The sequence below is a fragment of the Micromesistius poutassou genome, assembly GCF_964030765.1.
Source record: "Micromesistius poutassou genome assembly, chromosome: 2".
NCBI lineage: Eukaryota > Metazoa > Chordata > Actinopteri > Gadiformes > Gadidae > Micromesistius > Micromesistius poutassou.
Window position 1 is genome coordinate 5,522,847 of NC_140272.1, and position 21,283 is coordinate 5,544,129.

The 21,283-nt window shown below is 46.3% G+C and overlaps 1 protein-coding gene across 1 annotated transcript in view; it reads right to left on the reverse strand.

The window, feature by feature from the left end:
- rnf123 (ring finger protein 123) overlaps positions 1–21,283 on the reverse strand; it is a 115,923-nt gene that overhangs the window by 71,874 nt on the left and 22,766 nt on the right. The window contains exons 25-35 of the mRNA XM_084464697.1: positions 14,642–14,725; positions 14,227–14,334; positions 13,700–13,877; positions 12,621–12,695; positions 12,302–12,389; positions 10,562–10,649; positions 10,148–10,232; positions 5,459–5,598; positions 3,673–3,729; positions 2,881–3,012; positions 1,340–1,415 (exon numbers count right to left, since the gene is read on the reverse strand). Of these exons, the coding sequence (XP_084320823.1) occupies positions 1,340–1,415; positions 2,881–3,012; positions 3,673–3,729; positions 5,459–5,598; positions 10,148–10,232; positions 10,562–10,649; positions 12,302–12,389; positions 12,621–12,695; positions 13,700–13,877; positions 14,227–14,334; positions 14,642–14,725 (1,111 nt within the window). The remainder of the gene's footprint in view (positions 1–1,339; positions 1,416–2,880; positions 3,013–3,672; positions 3,730–5,458; positions 5,599–10,147; positions 10,233–10,561; positions 10,650–12,301; positions 12,390–12,620; positions 12,696–13,699; positions 13,878–14,226; positions 14,335–14,641; positions 14,726–21,283) is intronic.

Consider the following 21,283-nt stretch of genomic DNA (forward strand, 5'->3'; position numbering starts at 1 on the left):
TGTGAGTTGTTTATGCCTCAACTTTCCAGATTGTTATCATACAAATGTTATTCAGTTATTCAGTCACTTTCTCTCTCTTCTCCCTCACCCCCCGCCTTCTCCACTCCCGGTCCTCTGCCCTCCTTGTTTATTCTTCCCCCTCATCTCCCCTCTCCTCTCTCCATCTCTCACCTTCCTCTCTCCTCTGCTCATTTCCTCTCTTCTCATCTCCACTCCTCTCCTCTCCTCCCTCCTCTCCTCCCCTCCCTCCTCCTCTCCTCCATCCCCTCCATCCCCTCCCTCCCCTCTTCCTCCTCTTCTCCCTCCCTCTCCTCTCCTCTCCTCCCTCCCCTCCCTCTCCTCTCTCTCTCTCCTACCCTCCCCACTTTGTACAGACCTCAGATCTCGTTCACTGGCTCTGAGCTTGGTCAGAGGCAGACACAAACACAATAACTACTTCATCTATACTGCATGGGGTGATTGCTCCGTCTCATTAATTTATTTTGATGATATCTTCCCGCTCGCCGGCGGTGTTACTGTGCCCTGAAACACAGCGGCGTTGAGGAGGTTTAATTCATGAAGGCCTCACCACGGGATCCGGGAGTGTGTCCATACATCATGTTGACTTGTTCTCCCTCCGTTATGTAGTGCACGTCAACGGCAGCAGCTCCTGATTATTGGTATCTCTCTACGGAATTCCATTAGGAATTCTCAAACGAACAACCTTGCATACTGGGAATTATGTTTCCTGAACCAGTAGAAGGGTTCAGGAATTCTGCAGGACCAGTGTGGGGTGTTCTCTGCTCTAATGAGATCCCACAGCCTCGGGTCTTGGGACGGAACCAAATATCAAGCTGTGATCTAATGCTCCACGTGTGTGAGCTGGTCCTGGGGATATCTGCAAAGACATACAGTGTGTGTGTGTGTATGTGTGTGTGTGTGTGTGTGTGTGTGTGTGTGTGTGTGTGTGTGTGTGTGTGGTGTCCATATAAATGTGTGCAAGTATGTGTTAATGCTTCATGTGCATGTTCATCTACTGTGTGTGTGTGTGTGTGTGTGTGTATGTGTGCTTGAATCCAGAACCGAAACCGAACCCAACAAACCCGGGACCAAACACTGTGAAGCCAACTGAACCCTGACTCACCTGCAATGTTAGACTCTGTTGTTAGACATGCATGAGTGTCACCTGCAATGTTACACTCATGCATGTGTGTGTGTATGTGTGTGTGTGCGATTGACTCTATTTGTACACCCATTCCCTCATGCACAGGTGTGTGTGTGTGTGTGTGTGTGTGTGTGTGTGTGTGTGTGTGTGTGTGTGTGTGTGTGTGTGTGTGTGTGTGTGTGTGTGTGTGTGTACCTGGCAGACGTAGGTTGACCACCCGATCAAACAAGTTCCTCTCTGCTGTGACTCTGTTCAGCACCTGGTTCAACAGCTGCCGAGAGAGAGAGAGAGAGAGAGAGAGAGAGAGAGAGAGAGAGAGAGAGAGAGAGAGAGAGAGAGAGAGAGAGAGAGAGAGAGAGAGAAAGAGAGGGAGAGAGAGAGACAGAGAGATAGACAGAGAGAGAGAGAGAGAGGTTAACAATGAGATACAGCCTCTCTCCTCATTCTCTATGGTCAATAGAAGCTGTTCAGTCGACCTCCTGGTCACGTGCCAGCGTTAGCTGGAGGCAGAACAAACAACTGGAGGCAAATATGAATAGCAGACGACACCAACGATCCAAACTATGTCATCTTGCTCTTCTGAATGCCAGAAATCAAGAATTGTCTGTTACAGCTATGGATATGTTACTAAGGATTTGGAAAAAGCATGCATTTGAAAGCAAACAATCTCACAGTCATTTTAAGTGTTCAACTGTCAGAATCTGAGAGCAGGTCGTCTCTACGTCTACATCTCAAGACATAATTTGTAATTTGTTTTGAGGGGAATTACTGGGGAGAAAAAAACAAAATATAGGAAATAAACGAATATGTTTTTTGGATTATGTGCCTAAACTTTGGACATTTTCTTCAACACCATAGGCTACAAGAGAAGCACAGACACACACACACGCACACACACACACACACACACACATACACACACACACACACACACACACACACTCAGGGCAAGACAGATAAGTGTCAAAACTTATTATTCTTCCAAATAGATTTCCTTGGTGGACCAATTATCACGGTTTGACAACATGAAGACTGCGAGCTCGAAAAACAAACCCTGGATAATTAGAAATTCATCTTTGAAAACACTGGAGGCAGGCAGACACAAACACACACCCAATTCAAACACACAAACACACACACAATTCAAACATACACATACAAATGCTCCACGCGTGGCCCACAGAAGAGGTCCTGTCTGCAGACCCAGTGTGTGGTGTTCCCTGCTCTAATGAGATCCCACAGCCTCTCTTCTCAGGCCTTGGGACTGAACCAAACATCTCGCAGTGATCTAATGCTTCATGTGTGTGCGCTGGTCCTGGGGATATCTGCACAGGTGTGTGTGTGTGTGTGTGTGTGTGTGTGTGTGTGTGTGTGTGTGTGTGTGTATGTGTGTATGTGTGTGTCCAACCTAACCTTTACGTGTGGATGTTTCCTTGCAAATTAATTGCAACCCTCTGATTTGATCCTTGTCTCAATGTTGCGTTTTTTCACAATGTAGAGATCAACTCTCTCTTGACAACTGAAACGTAAACCCTCAACTCATTATGAGCAGACAACGACAACCACCATGAGCAAACCAATTTGATAGTGAATATAAACTTGTATTATCAGTGGCGTGCCAGAATAAATTTGAGCGGGTGCACGTGTCACCCCAGCCTCTCCCCACCAACGTGGTTTTTTGTGCAAACTGCGCTTTGATTGGCTGTGTTAACATTTCCCGGTCCGACTGAACCCACCTGAGCCAATCGTCTGAGGAGCAGCTCTGCCGAGGGGCGGGACCAGTCCAGGAAGATCTCGGGCACCAGGGTGACGGTCATCTCCAGAACGCGCAGCAGGCTGACGGACAGGTCGAAGCAGGTCGCACACACCTAGCCGCCGAGGTCCGAGGTCAACAGAGATCAACATTCTGTACGTGGCATTTGCTCTTTCGCCCTGAAGCAGCGAATTCAGATACGAGTCATTAAGGACCAGACTGTGAATATAGAGGGTGGAACTCATGACCTTTCAGCTGGGAGTCGAACATCCTAATCGATAGACTACTCCCCCCCTCCCCCACACACACACACAATACCTCAAATTGCTTGTTGGACTCAATCAACTGATAGCACAAAATGAATAAGAAAATAACTGAGGTAAACACAGCGTCAATCAAGTTTTTAATTAGTCTAATCTGGTTGGAATTCACCACGAGAGGTCCGCCCGCCGCTATGTAAAATCTATTCATGGAAGCCCGCTTAATGAATTGAAGGAAGGGGATTTAATCGTCTTTTTTTTTTTTGAATGGCTCAATCACCAGTTAGCCAATTAAACAAACCCAATAGACCCTGTAAGTGACTTTCCATGTATGTAAGTGACGGCGGGCCCAAAGCAGTACCCGTAGCCGGAAGATTACTCACACTCACTGGCAGAGCACACTGGCTTAGCTCGCCGCTAGCAACGATTGCTTTTCAACTTGGAAAGGGGTCCGAAAAAACACGGATAGGGTCTTACCCAAGACCCGTCCAAGACGGAGAAGACGTTTTGGTTACCTTGAGCTGGCGCGTGTCCACAAAGTTTCTCTCTGGCCGTTCGGCTGCCTGCTGGATCTGGGGGGTGGAGGGAGGGAGGGAGATAGAGGAGAGTGTATAGGAGGGGGGAGGGGAGGGAGGGAGAGAGGGGAGTGTATAAGAGGGTATAGGGGAGATGGCAGGGGAGAGGAGAGGCATGTTCAGGGGAAGGGATGGGGGAGGGAGGGGGGAGGGAGGGGAGAGAGGAGAGTGTATAAGAGGGTGTAGGGGAGGGAGGGAGAAAGGGGGAGAGAGGAGAGTGTAGAAGAGGGTGTAGGGGAGAAATGGTGGGGGAGAGGAGAGGCATGTGCAGGGGAGGGAATGTGGGAGGGAGGGAGGAGAGGGGAGAGGAAGGGGGAGAGAAGTGATTAAACATGTTCACAGCCGGTCTGACAGAGACAGAGTAGGGAGCACGCAGGTTGTATTCTGACCGCTTAATTATTTAAATGGCCACAAACTGTCAAGTGTTGACACATCAGTCAACAACAGACACAACAAACAGAAGGAGGTATGCCACAAGTAAAAACAGGCCTATGATGGTACTATGTTCATACGCCATTGAGCTTTCACTCGCCCCGGCCAAGCCTGAATGATGCCGCAAAAATTGGACAAGACAGGGAGACAGAGATTTCTTTGGAATTGGCCAAATCACACTTGACATGTTGATAAGATCACTCCACAAAAAAGTCGGAAGCCCGCAGGCTGGTGGGAATGGAACCTAATGTTTACATCCATCCGGCAATGGGCTTCAATGTTGCCAAATATATTGGTTTGATTTCACGTCATTTTGAGTGAAGAGTTGGGGCAGCTCCCAGAGAGAAGACAGGTCTGAAAGGCTTCATGGTGCTACATGGTGATTCTGGGTAGTAGCAGTGTATAACTCACTGTGCAGGGCTCTCTGATAGACAAGCTCTATGAATACAAACAAAATGAATTACACCTATTGACCCCGTCACACGAATACCGTCAATTAGGACTTGTTCTTCTTTGTGTTGGAAGGGAGGGAGGTTGTTGCTAGATATAGCAACTACACAATCTTATCAAATATTGAAGGCATTCTCTCAGGACTGGGTACTGGCTTTGTGATGTTTGTTATGATAGCGTTCGTCATCTTTTGAAAGGATGTGTAGTGGATACATAACCATGACTTGTTATGCTTATTTGAACTGCTCAGGCTCCAGGCACTACAAACAGAGCATTCTGGGTGTAACATTGGCAGGTTTGTCTCAGTGGCTCAGACGCTTCACAATGAAAGAAGAAGCTGAATGTACTTAATGTTTAATCCTCTACAGTCGTACAGGCCTGGACTGAAAAACCGTCTGCCCTAATCTAGAATCTGACGATACAGTATTTTGTTTTTTTAAGCGTATGTGGAGGCATAAATTTAATCATTTAACTTGACTCACACCAGGTTAGAGGTTGTTACTGACGACAAGTCAGAGCTCTGAAATGATACTCCACTTTCCAACCGTGAATTCTGAACTGGACGAGTGTTTAAATCCATTTAAACAAGTCAAGGGTAATTTCTTTCCGAGGTCTGAGTTGTCTTGAATGCAGTGTATTGCGTTGGTGGATGCATAAACATAACATTTCACCTTTACTCAATCACTTAACCCCAAACGTTTAAGTTATTAAATGCATTGACTTATTGTATTCTATGTTCCCTGGTGTTGGATGAAGATGAGTGTGTGTGCAGCCCCCCTACCTCCTGTATCTCTATGAACTCACGAGTGTTTGGTGAAGATGAGTGTGTGTGCAGCCCCCCTACCTCCTGTATCATGCCTATGAACTCGGAGAAGGCCCAGTTGAGCTGGTTGAGGACACTGTTGAGGAAGGAGGCGGCCATGTCTTTGTCCATGCTCAGCAGCTCCGCCATGTGCCTCTGGAGCAGCAGTGACGGACAGGGCTCTGAACCAATGAGGGGAGAGAGAGGAAAAAAAAGAGCACAATACTCGCCAATCAAAAGGAATTCAGTGTGCCTCATGTTGCCATTTATACTCCTACGCCTTCGGTCTACGGAGCAGAGTCTTAAAACCCAAGACATGAGTTCATACTAATGAAAGATCAGAGTGAGCTGGGAGAAGAAATGAACCATTTGAAGCACAGAGAAAACCCAAAACATGAACAAACAAACAAACGAAGTGGTCTATTGGGATTCATAACGACCCGACTTCCGTTCCAGAGCGAGTGTGGAGGCGAGCCCCCTCATTGTGGGAACAGTACGTGTGGTTATACGGTGAGCGTGGTTCCACTATAAACATACGTTGTGGCGAGCTACGCAACGTGCTACCGGCCATGCTGCATTGGCACAAATGCTACGTAATGCGGTTTACTCCACCGATAAAACGCTCCACGCCTCACAAACGGCCGTAAAAGCCTTTCCATCTCCCATCACCTTGGAAAGCGATTAATACCCTCCCCATTCAAGACCCCCCCCCGGCGCGCGGAGGCGGGCGGAAATTGTACGGCTGGCCGCGTTATAAAAGGGTTTTAACCACCTCTCGTCACCTTATCCCACCGGGGGCCAGGGGTCGAGATTTAACGCGCTCTAGAGTTCGGGGAACAATGGATGAGGGAGGGGGGAGGAGGAGGAGGAGGAAGGTGCTGGAGGTGAAACAAAGTGGGAGAAGGTTAAGAGGTGAGACACGGCAGATAAGTGAAAGCCTGTCTCCAGGGGAGAGGAGCCAGTGGGGGGAGACTGGAATGGGTCGGTGGTGGACAGAGGAGCTGGTTTAGGCCCCAGACCTTTCCCCGGGAGAGATGAGGTGTGTTGTCAGCAGAACTTGTGTCTTTAATTAGAGTTTGCTGAGACAATTGCTTTTTTTTATTCCAGTCTTCTGGGGTTGCATTAGGAGAGGAGGCTGAGAGCGGAGAGAGGGACGGACCAGGGGGAGATTAACTCAGAGAGAACAATGATGCGTGGAAGGGGGGGAGGGAAGGGGGAGATTAGGATAGGGAAGGAGGAGGATGGAGGAATAAGGAGGGGGTGAGGAAGGGAAGAAAGGCAAGGACAGAGGAGGGAAGAGAGTGAGAGTGTAGGGTGGGAAGGAGTGAGGGATAAGCGACGAGGACAAGAAGTAAGGAGAAGATAGACCAGGGCGGAGGGGATGGTAGCAAGTCAAGGAGGAGCAAGAGAAGAGGTGACGGAAAGGAGGAGCAGAGATACGGGGGGGGTGAAGAGACGAGGAGGATCAATTAGAGAGTAGGAAGGAGGAGGTGTGAAGGACAGAAGAGGAGGATGGGAGAGGAGGAGGAGGAGGAGGATATTGATGGAGGAAGCAGAAGCAAGTGGAGATATCCCCGGGGAGCCGGCGGGACCACAGAGGAGTCAAGTGTTCATTAGTTCTAATAATCCCCTTCTTACCGTCCTCTCTGCCCTCTAAGCCCCTGGAGCCCTGGGGGATATACTCTCCCTCCAGCCTGCCTGCCCTGTCAGGCCGGTCCAGGGCCCCCACCACCACCACCACCCGTCCTCCCGGCTCCTCCTTATCATCCCTCCGGTACCAACGTCCGCTCAGGAGCACTGGCTTTATTTACCCATCAGCCCTAGTGAGCATCACGCTGCAGCTCAGTGACCTCCTGTGAGCCTGCTCCACACTGGTAAGCAGGTCATCAAAAAATAAAAAGTTAGAAAAACTTCACTTCTGCTGATGCTTTTGTTGTTTCTCCCTCAGGGAGAGGGGGGTGTTGGTGTGTCCAGTTCTTATAATACACTCAGGGGCCAGCCAGCTCCCCAACTGCCAGCCAAAGTGACAGTTGGGGAGTGCAGCTCTGCTGTGATGTTACTACGGTAACGCTGTAGAGTGACAGAGTGCCGGCCAGCAGGCTTGTACCATGCCAGCCTCAAATGGGGGAACGCAGGCGGGCAAACAGATGACCTCCTGACATCCTCCCCTTGTGATATTTCTTAATTTCCCCTCGCTCTTCGGGGGAACTCGTTGCTGGCGTGGCTGGGTGTGTTTGTATATTGTTATCTTATTATTACGTTCATTAATCCTTTCCCATTGAGCACGCTCCAAACTAAACGGATTAGGCACCGAGACAAACATATCGGTCGAACTCTGCAGACTTTATTAGTTAGCGTTCAAAGCCTGTAATGGGACTGATCATTTTTTAGAAACACACAACAGTATGGTGAAAGAGCTGCCGGTCGATCCACGCTGGCTCTGTTGGGCTCGGCTCGCTCCACTCCATGCTAATTAATGGCAGAGAGCTGGATTACATCGTGACCAAACCGTCTGAGACACAATCACAACAGCTTGTTTTTCTCCTGTTTGTTTGGCTAAGAGAGATGGAGGGAGAGAGAGGGGGGGAGAGAGAGAGGCAGAGAGAGGAGCAGAGGGATAAGTTAGAGGAAGGAGAGAGAAGTGAGAGGGAGGAAAGAGGGGGAGAGAGAGACAGAGAGAGGAGCAGAGGGATAAGTTAGAGGTAGGATAGAGAAGAGAGAGGGAGGAGAGACGGAGAAGAGAGAGGAGGAAAGAGAGAAACAGAGGAGGTAACAAGTAGAGAGATGGAGAGAGAGTAGAGAGAGACAGATGGAGAGGGGGAGAAAGAGAGAGAGAGAGGGGGAAAAATAGAGAGCGGTAGACAGATGGAGAGAGGGGGAGAAATAAAGAGGGAGCAAGACAGAATGAAGAGAGCAAGTGTGTGAGGATGAATCATGATAAACCATTTCCAACACACTAAGAAAATGGTTGGCACTCTTTGTAGCAGGAGAGGAGGAGGAGAGGAGGGATGGGAAGGAAGGAGGAGGAGAGGAAGGTGGAGTGAAGGAGGAAGGGAGGAGGGTGGAGGAGGCTCCGGGGCTGTTTGGTCAGTCTAAAAAGCACCATGGGGCGGTTAGATCACAGCCTTCACTACACGGCCCCTGCTGTGTAATGTGAGCAGAGAGCGATAGCCCTCATTACTGGAAATGTAGGAGATTTGGTTCAAATCACACCAGGAACAAAACAATGAAAATGCATGAGGGCGAACTAAATATTATTCTGGGCCGAATGACTGTGTGTACACTATTGGTCGCTATGTCTCGGGCGGAGCCCAAGAGGCCCACGCAGTAGGATGCATGCTACACTTTCTAGTTCTTCGTGATAAACTAGTTCAGGAGGTATGACACATCATATTCATATGATATCACCAGATGTCACTGAAGACTTAGGACACTCTCAGAGCCCTTGACCACCAAAAACCCCATAAACGTACCGGTGTAGAGACCCTAAGATGCAGTTATTCGACGCAGGAGAAGGGAGATGAACGGTTATGATCAGTAGGACAGGACCGGGGAGGCGTGAATGGGTTGATAAAATTAAACACTTACTTCGTAAACTAGCGAGAGACAAGTCCCCTGACATGCATGCAAATAAGAAGGTGAACAAAATGGCGGCCAATCGTCATGCAGAAGTAGGAAGAAGGAGAGAGAAGAGAAGATGCCGTTAAAATATTAGAAAAGGAACAATGGGGGGGGGGACAAAGAAAGAAATGATGAGCACTGAGTGAAGGGTTTGTGTGTTGAAACTCATAATGAATGAATGAATAATGGGTTTTGGTTTGGTTATTAACCAAATTAACGAGCAACCTTTGAATTGGTGAGCCCCATGACACCAGAATCGCCATGGACACCAAACACAAGACAGGAAATGAAAAAAAACGGAAATTCGCCAAACTTTTCATGACTATATAAATTCATGAGTAAGCAGAAGCAGACGTAGTCACAACCCTGCTGGGAAAAAACATCAGCGATATGCACACACACGGCTGATCTATCATGCACAGACACACACACACAGATTCATAAAACACACACACACACACACACACACACACACACACACACACACACACACACACACACACACACACAAAGACAAAGGGACACACATAGACAGACAACCATAAACACACAAACGGCAATCAATAAAGGGAAGATAAATCTGGAAGAGGTACTAAACATAGGCCTTGTGCAGACAGCCAGCCCTGGCCTCCAGTTATTTATGGAAACGCATGAAAGACGAGGAAACAAGAGAGAAAGTGAGCTGCATCAAGCCTCCATCTCACTAGAGCGGGACGACACGGAGACAGAGAGATGGAGAACATGGTGAAACAACAGAATGGACGGGTCAGAGGGAGGAGGGAGTGACGTGGAGAGTGACACGGAGAGATGACATGGGTGAGAACCACACAGGGAACAGGGAACAAGGGTGTGTGTGTGTGTGTGTGTGTGTGTGTGTGTGTGAAAGAGAGTGTGAGTTTGTCCACGAATGCGGTTGGAGGTTTTAGAGAGACGGAACTAGGAGAGAGAGAGAGAGAGAGAGAGAGAGAGAGAGAGAGAGAGAGAGAGAGAGAGAGAGAGAGAGAGAGCCAGAGTGGGAAAATTGAGAGTGCCAAGCACAGAGGAAAGCAAAAGGGTGCCAACAAGAGAAAGTGTGAGAGAGAGGAAGAGAGAACCAGGCAGGGCACTCACTCTGTAGACTGGGGAGGTTGGTGTCCTCTGGTTTGGTTTTCAGCAGGTGAGGCAGTCTGGTGTACCTGTAGCCAAAGCCACAGCCCTGGAACACAGCAGCAGGCTGTTTACACACTACACAATGTCCACAATGGTCCACAATGGGTACCGCTCAAATACATGTTCAACTGATTTGTGCGTTTGTGACATTGTATTGTTTTGTGTATGATTGTGTATATGTGTGTGTGTGTGTGTGTGTGTGGGTGTGTATGATTGTGTGTGTGTGTGTGTGTGTGTGTGTGTGTGTGTGTGTGTGTGTGTATGATTGTGTGTGTGTGTGTGTGTGTGTGGTTGCGATTGTGTGTGTGTGTGTGTGTGTGTGTGTGTGTGTGTGTGTGTGTACGTCTGTGTGTGCATCTGTGTTTGTGTCCTCACCCTCCACAGTCTGACCAGTATCCAGTTGGTCTGAGCCCAGGGTCTCTGCTCATAGGGAGCCAGCAGATTCCTCATCATGGCCACGCGCCTGGATCACACACACACACACACACACACACACACACACACACACACACACACACACACACACACACACACACACACACAAACACATAACGTGTCAACACAATCAACAAGACATGGAATGAGAGCGCCAAATCAAACCCACTCTGTCACCAAACCAAAATACTGATTATAAAGCATAACCAAATCTAAATATAATGAGAACAACTCATTAGCATAACCCATATTTGGCGTAACTATCTAGTATTTAAATCAGTATCCCACTAGCAAACAAAAACAAACTAAAATAGCCAACACCATGGAGATCTCAAGCTCGATCACACTGGAGAATGCTAATGGAACACATTAATAACCCACTTTTAAATCATTAACATAACCAACAGCATATACAATGAAGCCGCCCCCCATCAATAACCCACTTTTAAAACCATTAACATAACCAACACATTAGGTTATTAATAACCATACAAACACGTCTGGGAGTAATGTGTAACTCTGTAACATGATTAACATTAAAACCCCACTATCTAATCATAGCATAACTAACACATCTAGGTTTCATGAGCGCGAAAGTATATTAAAAGAAAAAAATTGGATCAAAAAGGAACTAAAATGGGTTTTTGCTCAGCAGATGATGAATCACCTCAGCATACTGCCATTAGCCACAAACCAAAGTCCATTCCCAGAATGCCATGGGATCAGACACAATCTCCATGGAACCCTCTGGCTTCAAATACCTATTATTAAATGTAATAAAGCTTTCTAATCATAATTTAACTAACACATTTTGGTTAGCCTGTGTGCCGATGATTCCTTACTATCGGGTAGCCTGGTGGATTTACCTTCTAACCACATAGTCAACACACTGTGTAGCGACCTAGGTTCGATTCCGACCCGCGGCCCTGATCTGCATTCATTCCTGCTCTCTTTCCACCTACTTCCCTGTCTGTCATCACTGTCCTGTCCATAGAAACATCAATGCCCGTTTGAGTGTAGTTAGTCGGGGAGATGAGGAATCACACAGCCATATTCCCAGAAGATAAGCTACACACAGACCATAGCGTATTTTACTCTGCACTTAAATCGCCCTTCCTAGAATGCATTGTGAGAGGGCTCAACTCCATGGAACCCGTTGAAGGTTCATTGTTCAACATTGAAAATAAGAAACTGTTGTTGTTGAAATTGTTTTTATCTGGAAAAATAAAGGTTACAACAACAACAAGGGCAAAATGCTTTTGATGCTGTAGATTCGAGTACCGATTCATCTTGCCAAAGGAAAGACAGAGAAAGAGAGAGAGAGAGAGATAAAGACAGAGAGAGAGGTTATTGGAAATATATTGCAAAAGAGTGAAGTGAGTGGGTGAGAGTGAGGTATGGGGAGAGCAAGCAGGAGAAACAAAGACTCATCAATTGCAGGGAGCAAGAGAGAAACGGGAAGGGGAATACAAAGAGTGTCCATAAGGGAGAGAGTGCAAAAATAAGAGCACAAGAAGGGTGCAAAATTGAAAAATACCACGAGTGTGAGAGTAAGAGAGACATAGAGAGAGGTGAGAACAGGAGAGAGAGTACAGAAGAGAGAAAGAGAGCGAGAGTGCGCAAGAGAAAGAGCGAGAGACCCTGATATCCTGGAGATCATCCCAGCCCAGCAACACTCACTGTTCCTCTGGTATCCTCTCCACGGCCCTGAGGGATTGTGGGTAACACACGTAGCTGGCCAGCGCCTGCATCAGGGAGTCCTTGATATCTGACCGCACCCGAGTAAATACCAGTTAGATGGAAACAGGGAGGGTCAGAACAAAGCTAAATCAATAGAATATGGGAGTATCCAGACGTTCCAGTTTAAAATGAATCAACTCTAATAGAATAGTTTATTTGAAAATAATGCATGTTTCATATTCATGGAAGCAGCAGTGCACAACATTTTTTTGTGTGTGTGTCTGTGTGTGTGTTTGTGTGTGTGTTATGCGTGTCTCACCTGTACCAACGATACGCGGGTCAGCAAAGTGCTTGGCGAGGATTGCCGCCAGCTGAGTGAGGGTGTCTTCATAACCTGAAGGAACGGTAAAGGCAGGAGACGGCTTACACACTCCATCAGCATTCAACATGTCCCTGTATGAACCACCAGCCAGCCACAATACAACTCCGCTAATTAGATATCAGAGCAGAATGAATAATTGGATCACTCCACGCTGTTGCATGACAGCTTAGCCCGAATTTTCCCAGGATTAGCTGTAGCATAAACGGATCACTTCCCGTCATGATCAGCCAGAATGTTCATGGACTCATTCAAGTTGATTCCAGAGCAACGGATATTAAGTTATTAAGTTAGCACGTGAGGCCAATGAAAATGGGATTTTGTCACAGGGTACAAAATGGTCGCTGCGGTTTGTGGGCTGTTTGTTGAATGAGAGAGTTCACCTAGACTCTGCATAGCCTTCCCCCTTACCCACCCTCCCATCCCCCACCCGCCCACACCCCTCTTATGCACTTATTGTATGTTGTACATCCTGGCACTTCTGGTTCCACTCTACTGGTCCCATGACATGCCACCAGGATGCTGGATCGATCAGTCTACCCAGTGGACTGTACCAAACGTTGCTCATCTATCTGTCACACATCTAGGTGGACACGCCCACCTGTGATGTCATAAGTGGCAGATTTCCAAAACGGCTTGTAATGGCTAATTGCACCACACCTGGTGGCATGTCATGGGACCTTTAGAAATAGTCCTAAGCATTGTGTAGCATCTTACCCTAGCTATCTTTGTTGTGTACGTGGAATGGGTTAACCTAGTGATTGTTAGTGCTTGGCACTTGGTTCTTTGAACATCCTCACTGTACCGACAGTGATACATTGTTTCTCTTTCTTCTGACAAATGTACTTATTGTAAGTCGCTTTAGATAAAAGAGTCTGCTAGACGCCCTGAAATGAATGTAAATGAATGACTCTAGTCCCGCTGGCGCTAGATGCCATCATTCCCGTGGTGTGTGCCTGGTGCCATCGCAGCGTCTCCCGTTCGGTGTGAAGACCGCCACCGTGGGGGTCCGGCGCTACCTGGCAGGTCCTCCATGCTGTTGGCCGGGCTGAAGTAGTTCTTGAGGGCGCTGTAGGCGTTCATGGCCACGTTGAGGTAGAACTCGGGGGCGAAGGCGAACAGCGAGCCCGTGTTGTCGGCATGCTCCACCGTGCGGATGCACACCCTCAGCAGCCAGTACACGTCCAGCATCTTCTCCTGGGGGACGCAGAGCGCAGGGGACGTCAAAGGTGACATTATACCACCAGGTTAGACTGGGTAGCCCCGCCCATTCTGCCGGCGATTTGAGTTCGCTCTGCAGATGGGTCTGGAGAAGAGCACTACATTTCTTTCTAGTTTCGATACATTTTTGCGGGAGCCAATCACCAAGCTGGCTTTTCCCTCTGGCGGGCTATTGGCTGGTTTAACACAATGACGACAGGGAAGAGACGGCAAGCAGCCAATTGCGTACACAGTCAATTTCAACACAACACACACACACGTACGTGCGCACACGCTCTCACACACACACACACACACACACACACACACACACACACACCCCTACCTTGGAGTACACAGTGGCATTGATCCAGGCCAGTCTTCTACTGAGGTGGTTCAGCTTCTCAGCAAAAACCTTCTGGCTCTTCTGGAGCTCATCCAGAATGTCGGCCCTCTGAGGGAATAAAAACACCACAGCTCACATTGTGAAAAGGTCAAAAAAGCCCCACGGTCTACGACCCTTTTCCCAGCCCTTCTCGGCCGTGAGACTGTTGCACATCTCTTATGTACATGTACTTCGAGAGTATTTTTTTCGGAATACATTGTGTTTCGTTGAGACTGGTCCACCTAAATCCATCTAGATAATTAAATGAATGGTCATATTTTGTATGATTGTTGGTGGGTTTAACAGAGCGATGGACTGGTCGGGTTAACAGTTTGTGTTGCATGAGTGTAAAGGTGGATAGATGATGTCTGCTTACCCTTGCAGGGCATCGAGCTATCTTCTCTTCTGTGTCTTTCAGTGCCATAGCATACTCATGAACGTCATCTGACACTACAACCATCTGGGAGAGGGAGAGAGAGGGAGAGGCATAGAGAGGGGGAGGGAGAGGGAGAGAGAGAGATTTAAACTACATTATTTCATCTTCACCTTCTTTATTATTTCCAAAATGACATGTCATACTAGCTCACCAACAACAATGATTCAATAAATAAATAACATGTAGATACTTCAAATTTGAAATCAACAACTTGACAACATAATTTTGTACATCACATTGCAATTCCCCAGAACTTCATGAAAGACTTTATGATAGTAAGAGTGTGAATAAAATATCCGCAACCCACTCTGAGAAGGGAAGAGAGAGACGACGAAAGACATCCAGCATAATCAGAGCCAAAAATGTTTTAACTGAAGACCTTTATGTTTGCTTTGGCTTTCTGCTTAATCTTAAATACACCGCACTTTCTACAATGCATTTTTAAACTTGGCTTTATTTTCTATTACTTAGCTATTTTATTTTATTATTTCATTTTATTGTATGCATTTTATTAATTTGCCTTTGTTTTCTTTTACTTATCTATTTTATTTTGTTATTTCATTTTATTGTATGTGAAGCATTTCTTATGAGTCTTATGTTATGTGAGGCAACGCAACGCATGCTTGATCTGAAACTAGCCTAATGTGCTATCTTATTGCGATCACCAGGTGTCATTAATTGGAAGGAAGTAAACAACCCTTTAAAAGAACCACAGTTGGTTGTCAGAAACACTCATTTGTGGAGGAGCACCTTAAACAGAGCAACATGGCAGGGCATAGTGTTAGATCTTTGGGGTAAGAGGAGATCTAGAGTGGTTGTTCTTTAATGGTTTTGTAATGACTAAAATATCGCTGGCTCTGTCCGCAGGTTAATATGGATCTCATGTCTGATTGGAGGTGTCTTTTCATTACCAGTAGAGGGTAAAACTTTCTATACTTTACTAAAATGTCCTAATACAAGGTGGCATCTGTTTTCAGAATGGCTTTTGACCATTGCATCTTTTTTTTTATAGTGCTTGGCTGAAATGATCCTTCCGCAGCATGGAGGGCCTTCAGCAGTCCTGGCTCTGCTTATCCAAAAGTTGGTGATGGAGCCATGATGTTTTCTTCTGGCAGCACACCGCAAAAGTACAAAGGAGAAGAGCCTTCAACTTGGTCCCAGCAGAACAGTGACTCAAAGGCTGATGGAGGGGTCTACTCATATGGCTCTTATATGGATGCTGGAGACTCTGGCTGGGCCAAGAACGCTGGTATGGACTCTGGTAGTGACGGTTACTACCCTGTTCCTGAAGGCTACTCCGAGGAGCTTGTCAACTCCATGGAAGAGGAGAACCCTGAGGAGGAGCCTGTGTTGAGCGACTAACCAAATACAGCCCCGGAGAGCCTATGGTCAGCTCTGCTGACATGTCAGACTCCAACTAGCCTGGTTGGCACGACTTTCCAATGTTGATACTCAGCATTGGGTCTGGCCAAGACGTTAAGAGAATCCATTTCTCAAAGCGCATCCTTCAAACCTGGTTTACCCGCCCCCCTCAAATGCCTCAGTCTGCTATTGGTCGAAGCCAGAATAGGCGGTGTCGAAGCTACTATGGGGTTCTCGCTGAGTCCCATTGATTTGGCTACCAGCGGGGCTAACTGGTAGATTAAACTCTTACCAAAGCCGGTCGGGAGCAAGGCAAATACATCTTTCTTTTCTATAAATGCCTCCAGGGCTGCTCTCTGCTCGGTTTTCAATACAAATGTCCGGTTGAAATCTTTCAACACAGCATCGACTGCTGTGTTGAACGCTGTCCGCTGCTCCATGCTGCTGTTTACAATGAGGTTCCGGTCGCTGCTCTACAGCGTCACTTACTTGAACACGCCTCTACCCAGAGCCGTTGGAGAGGCTCGACGTTGATTGGCTCTCGAAAAAGAGGGTGGAGTTCCCGAAAATTCGGGAGACAGAAATCGAGTTAATAGCACGGTTGGCCAGACTAGAAGTCAGCAGCGCTTTTGCGAGGCGTGACGTCACTAGTGTGGGCGCGACCAGGCTAGACTCCAACAGTAATGGAATGGGAAATGGTAAAGGATGGCCAGTTGTTCCAGGACAGCCTGAGAAGGGTGGCTACTGATCAACTGCAAAGTCTTTGTTTTAATGGCTGTATATGAATAAATCCTTGCATTCTAAAAGTTTAATTTGCTTTAATACAGATTGCTAAGTTTAGCGTTGCTAAAGATGTGCATGGAGCACAGCGCTTTGGTGTCTATTGAACAAACAATGTTCCCGGGATCCATGGAACTCCTTGGGTATTGGAAGTGTTTCTGCCAAAATATAAGGGCCACAGGCTGCCCTGCAAAAAATGAGTTGTTGGAAGGCCAATTACCAAAATTACATATCAGACATATTGTAGCGGACATTTCTTAAACTAGACTACAGTTGGATGTCACCAGTGCTCTCCTCCAAGGATATTAGGACATTTTACAATCAAAGCTTGTCTGGTCCTGCCAGTACTGTGTTACATTTTTGTTCACACTATGATGCATTCAAAATAGCTTTTGGATTAGACTTAAGGTACCATATTTGACAATGTCTGACACTACAACGATAAGAGACTGTCATTAACGCAGCTAAATATAAATAACTGGCCTTGTGCTACAAACATGAAAAATGTTTAATTGGCATCAAGCAAAATGTTGAAATTTGACTAGCTGAAAAATGCTGGCAGTGTACCTGTAGGCATCCTTGAGCTCGGGGGCCTTACTAAATAACATGTACTTCATAAATATATTGTACACAATGGAAGAGTGCTAAGTGAGCTAACAGTGAATGCTAATAGTCAATGTGGCTGCTGATGAAGTTCAACAGGTGTGATTAATCAGTAATCAATTTAACTGGAGTGAACAACCCTTTAAAAGATCCAGTGACCGCTCTCAAAGGTATTAGTTTACAGGGTCTGGATGATTGGTTTGTAGAGCAAAACCTTCCAAATAACAAAATGCAAGGTCCTTGTGAATTATGTTTGAGGTAATGTATTTTATTGAAATTTGTTTAGAAACTCAATTTTATTGTGAAACCATCTGACTTGCATGTTGCTCTATTCTCAGATCAACCTGGATATTGTGTCTGATTGGATGTATATTATCACTACCGGTGGATAAAGGTACAACATTGCTTGCCTTGTTAACTTTTTCTCAAGTGACTTGTGATGAAGCAATAGGGTTGTAGGTAAGAGCAACATTAATGGGTAAATCCTGTTCCCCCTTTTAGGTTTTGGCTCAAAAAACCCTTCACCAGCATCGACCGACTGGAGCCGTCCTGGCTCTGCTCATCCCAAAGTTGGTAAAAGTAGTTTGGTGTATACTCCTAGCAGCACATCGCAACATCTCTACAGCAGAGAAGGGCCTCTTCCTGGGTCCCGGCAGAGCGGCCACAGAAACACTGAGGCTGGACTCTATGAACCAACCCCAGAGGGCAGAGAGGCTCACCACCTGGAGGTGGAGTCTGAGGAGTTGATGTGGATCTATGTCCCTGACCTGGAGCCGGGCTACTCCATCAGCTACCAGCAAGGCGCACAGGTCTTCATGCAAGCCCCCTAATCTCCCAGATGGGTCTTGTCCTTACCCCTCCCCATACGCTCCTCTCTGCCAGGCACACCACTGTTTGGAGCATCTGTAAACTTTAATTTTTAACTTCTATAACACATGACTCTTGTCAACCTTGTATATGTCTGTATTAAATAAATCTATTTTTAAAATTGCCTCTTGACTAATACTCAAAAGTTGTCAATGCTGTGCTTTAGGCATTGCACTGCTGCTGTTATAGCTGTTAAACTAGCCATGTTATGGATGTGCATTCTCTGTGGGTCGCCATGTTAATCCGTGCAGTCTGCCAACATTGGCTTGCTAATTGATACTGTACTTTTATTGTGTGGCTAACCCTAGTTGCAAAGGAATAGTGGGTGAAAAAAATATGCAAAAAATGCATCAAATGTAGGACGAAAGCACTTGAGTTAAACCTGGTTTGCCAAGAATGTGCTTTCCTGGCTCCGGTCTACCACTTCAGGTCCCGCTACCAGCAAAGCACACAGGCCTTCTTCCTAACCAGAAACAGCCCCAGAGTGCCTATTGTCTCTCCTACTGCCATGCATCTGAGGGCAAACCAGCTGTTCCACAGTAGTCTAGAGAAGAATCTTCTAAAGCCAGCTACTGATCAACTGGCCTGTCTGCATTCACAAAACCAGACTAGTATAACTGCTTTATTGCTTTAGGGTGGGGTTCACCTAGTCGAACTGCATAAAATGTGCTGGGTGCTTTTTGTTGCTGACATACGTAACTAGTGAACTATGGACCTAATAGTGAGTTCTAGGAATCTTTTGTTCTACAACACTAGGCTCTCTGCAAACCTTATGGGTTAATGCCCTCAATGTTTAATCTACATTTGGGATAAAGAGACAATTAGATGATTTTGATACGAATGTGATGGCCAAGTCTGGATTGGCTGTGAAAATAACATTGGTAGCGGCATAAGGATTATTGGGCTAGGACCATTATTGGGCTATGCCTTGAATAATGTCTGTGATGTTATCACCAGGTTTTAGTATTGCACCGTGCTTATGACATTAAAAGTGTGTTTAGGATGTTTTACTCTTTTTTTTCAACTCTAATTTTGACTAGGAACACTTAAAACGCCTTACCCATACATACTAAATAACATAAAAAGCTTAAAACAAATCTCCCATTGATGACTATGGATAAATTAATATGCTAAATGACTTAGTAGTTATTGCTTATTGTCAGTGTGCCTGCAGATTGAGGTCAACAGGTGTGGATAATTAGTCATTAATTGAACTGGAGTGAACCACCCTTTAAAAGAGACACAGTTGGTTGTCATAAACACTAATTTCTGGAGCAGCACCTTCAACAGCGCAACATGGCTGGACATAGTGTGAGCTCTTTGTGGTAAGAGGAGATCTTGTGTTGTGATACTTAATGCTAATGGTTGTTGCTAATGTCTGTGTGACTAAAGTGTGTCTGGATCTGTTCTAAGGTTAATATACATCTCATGTCTGATTGGAGGGGTCATTTCACTACCACTGAACGGTTAGTATTTACTTACTGAACTTAATGAGCAACATGAGCAACATGTTCCAGGTCAAGAATAATTTCTAACTTTTATCACATGTTCTTCTCCAGAGTTTGGCTCAAATAATCCTTTCCCAGCATGGAGTGAATTCGGCAGTCCTCGCTCTGCTTATCCAAAAGTTGGTGATGGCGCCATGCCGTTTTATTCTGGCAGAACACCGCAAAAGTACATCGGAGAAGAGCCTTCAACTTGGTCCCAGCAGAACAGTGACTCAAAGGCTGATGGAGGGGTCTACTCATATGGCTATATGGATGCTGGAGACTCCAAGAACGCTGGTATGGACTCTGGTAGTGAGGAGCCTGTCAACTCCATGGAAGAGGAGAACCCTGAGGAGGAGCCGGTGTTGAGCGACGTCTCTGACCTGGATCCCGTCTACCACTTCAGTTCCAGGTCCCGCTACCAGCAAGGCAGACGGGCCTTCTTCCTAACCAGATACAGCCCCGGAGAGCCTATGGTCAGCTCTGCTGACATGTCAGACTCCAACAGTAATGGAATGGGAAATGGTAAAGGATGGCCAGTTGTTCCAGGACAGCCTGAGAAGGGTGGCTACTGAGCAACTGCAATGTCTGCTGTTTCTCACAGGAAATTGTAGCATAGTGGTTTACTATTCTGCTGCACATGAATAAATCGCTTTCTTCAACATCTGCCTCAATTTAGTTAATACTGTTGGGTCTGTGGTTTTGCATTTTAAGATATGCTTCAAGCATTGCTATTGTCTGCATATGGTGCCTAATGCTAGCTGGAGCAAAATTATCCTTATGGTTGGCTCAATCGCAGGTGGTACTCCATGGCAATGAATGTTGTGTTTTGTAGGGTGAAGATTAGCAGATTAGATGTTTTGAATATAGATTAAAGACAACTTGCCTAAAACCTAGTTGCAGAGGACATTTCCTTCTGATATGTGAATAAAACCGTTTTTCCTTGACAAGTGGGTCTGCTGCTCCAGTGACGTGTTTTACACCAACTTCTCTTGATTTTCAGGGTTGTCTGGGCAGCCATTCTTGTATAACTACAAAGTACAGCCATCTCCCGTGTCTGGCCTACTGATGAACCCAATACGGGCAGGCTTTAGACCTGAGCCAAAGGTCAGGCTGTGCATATATGAATACAATATTCATTAACCTTTAGTTTCTCTGTGGTGGCAGACGCTCTTCCTGTAGTTAAATCGCAACACTGCCCTCAACCTACAAGTTAGCCAAGCCCAGTGGACTTGAGAGCCAAGGAGTTTCAAGTACACACAATGACACATTAGCAGGGGAAAACATGGGCTGTGAGGTAGAGAAACCAGGACAGTTACCGCCAGGACAAAGTTGTGCTTAGGGAATTGAAACGTCCTAAAATAAGTCAGTGGAGACTGGATTTCACAATCAAATGGTCAGAATCAGACTTTGACTTTGTCACATAAGGGTGAACTTAGTTTTTTCTTCAAGATGCAGCAGTATACTGCTAGAATGAATACAT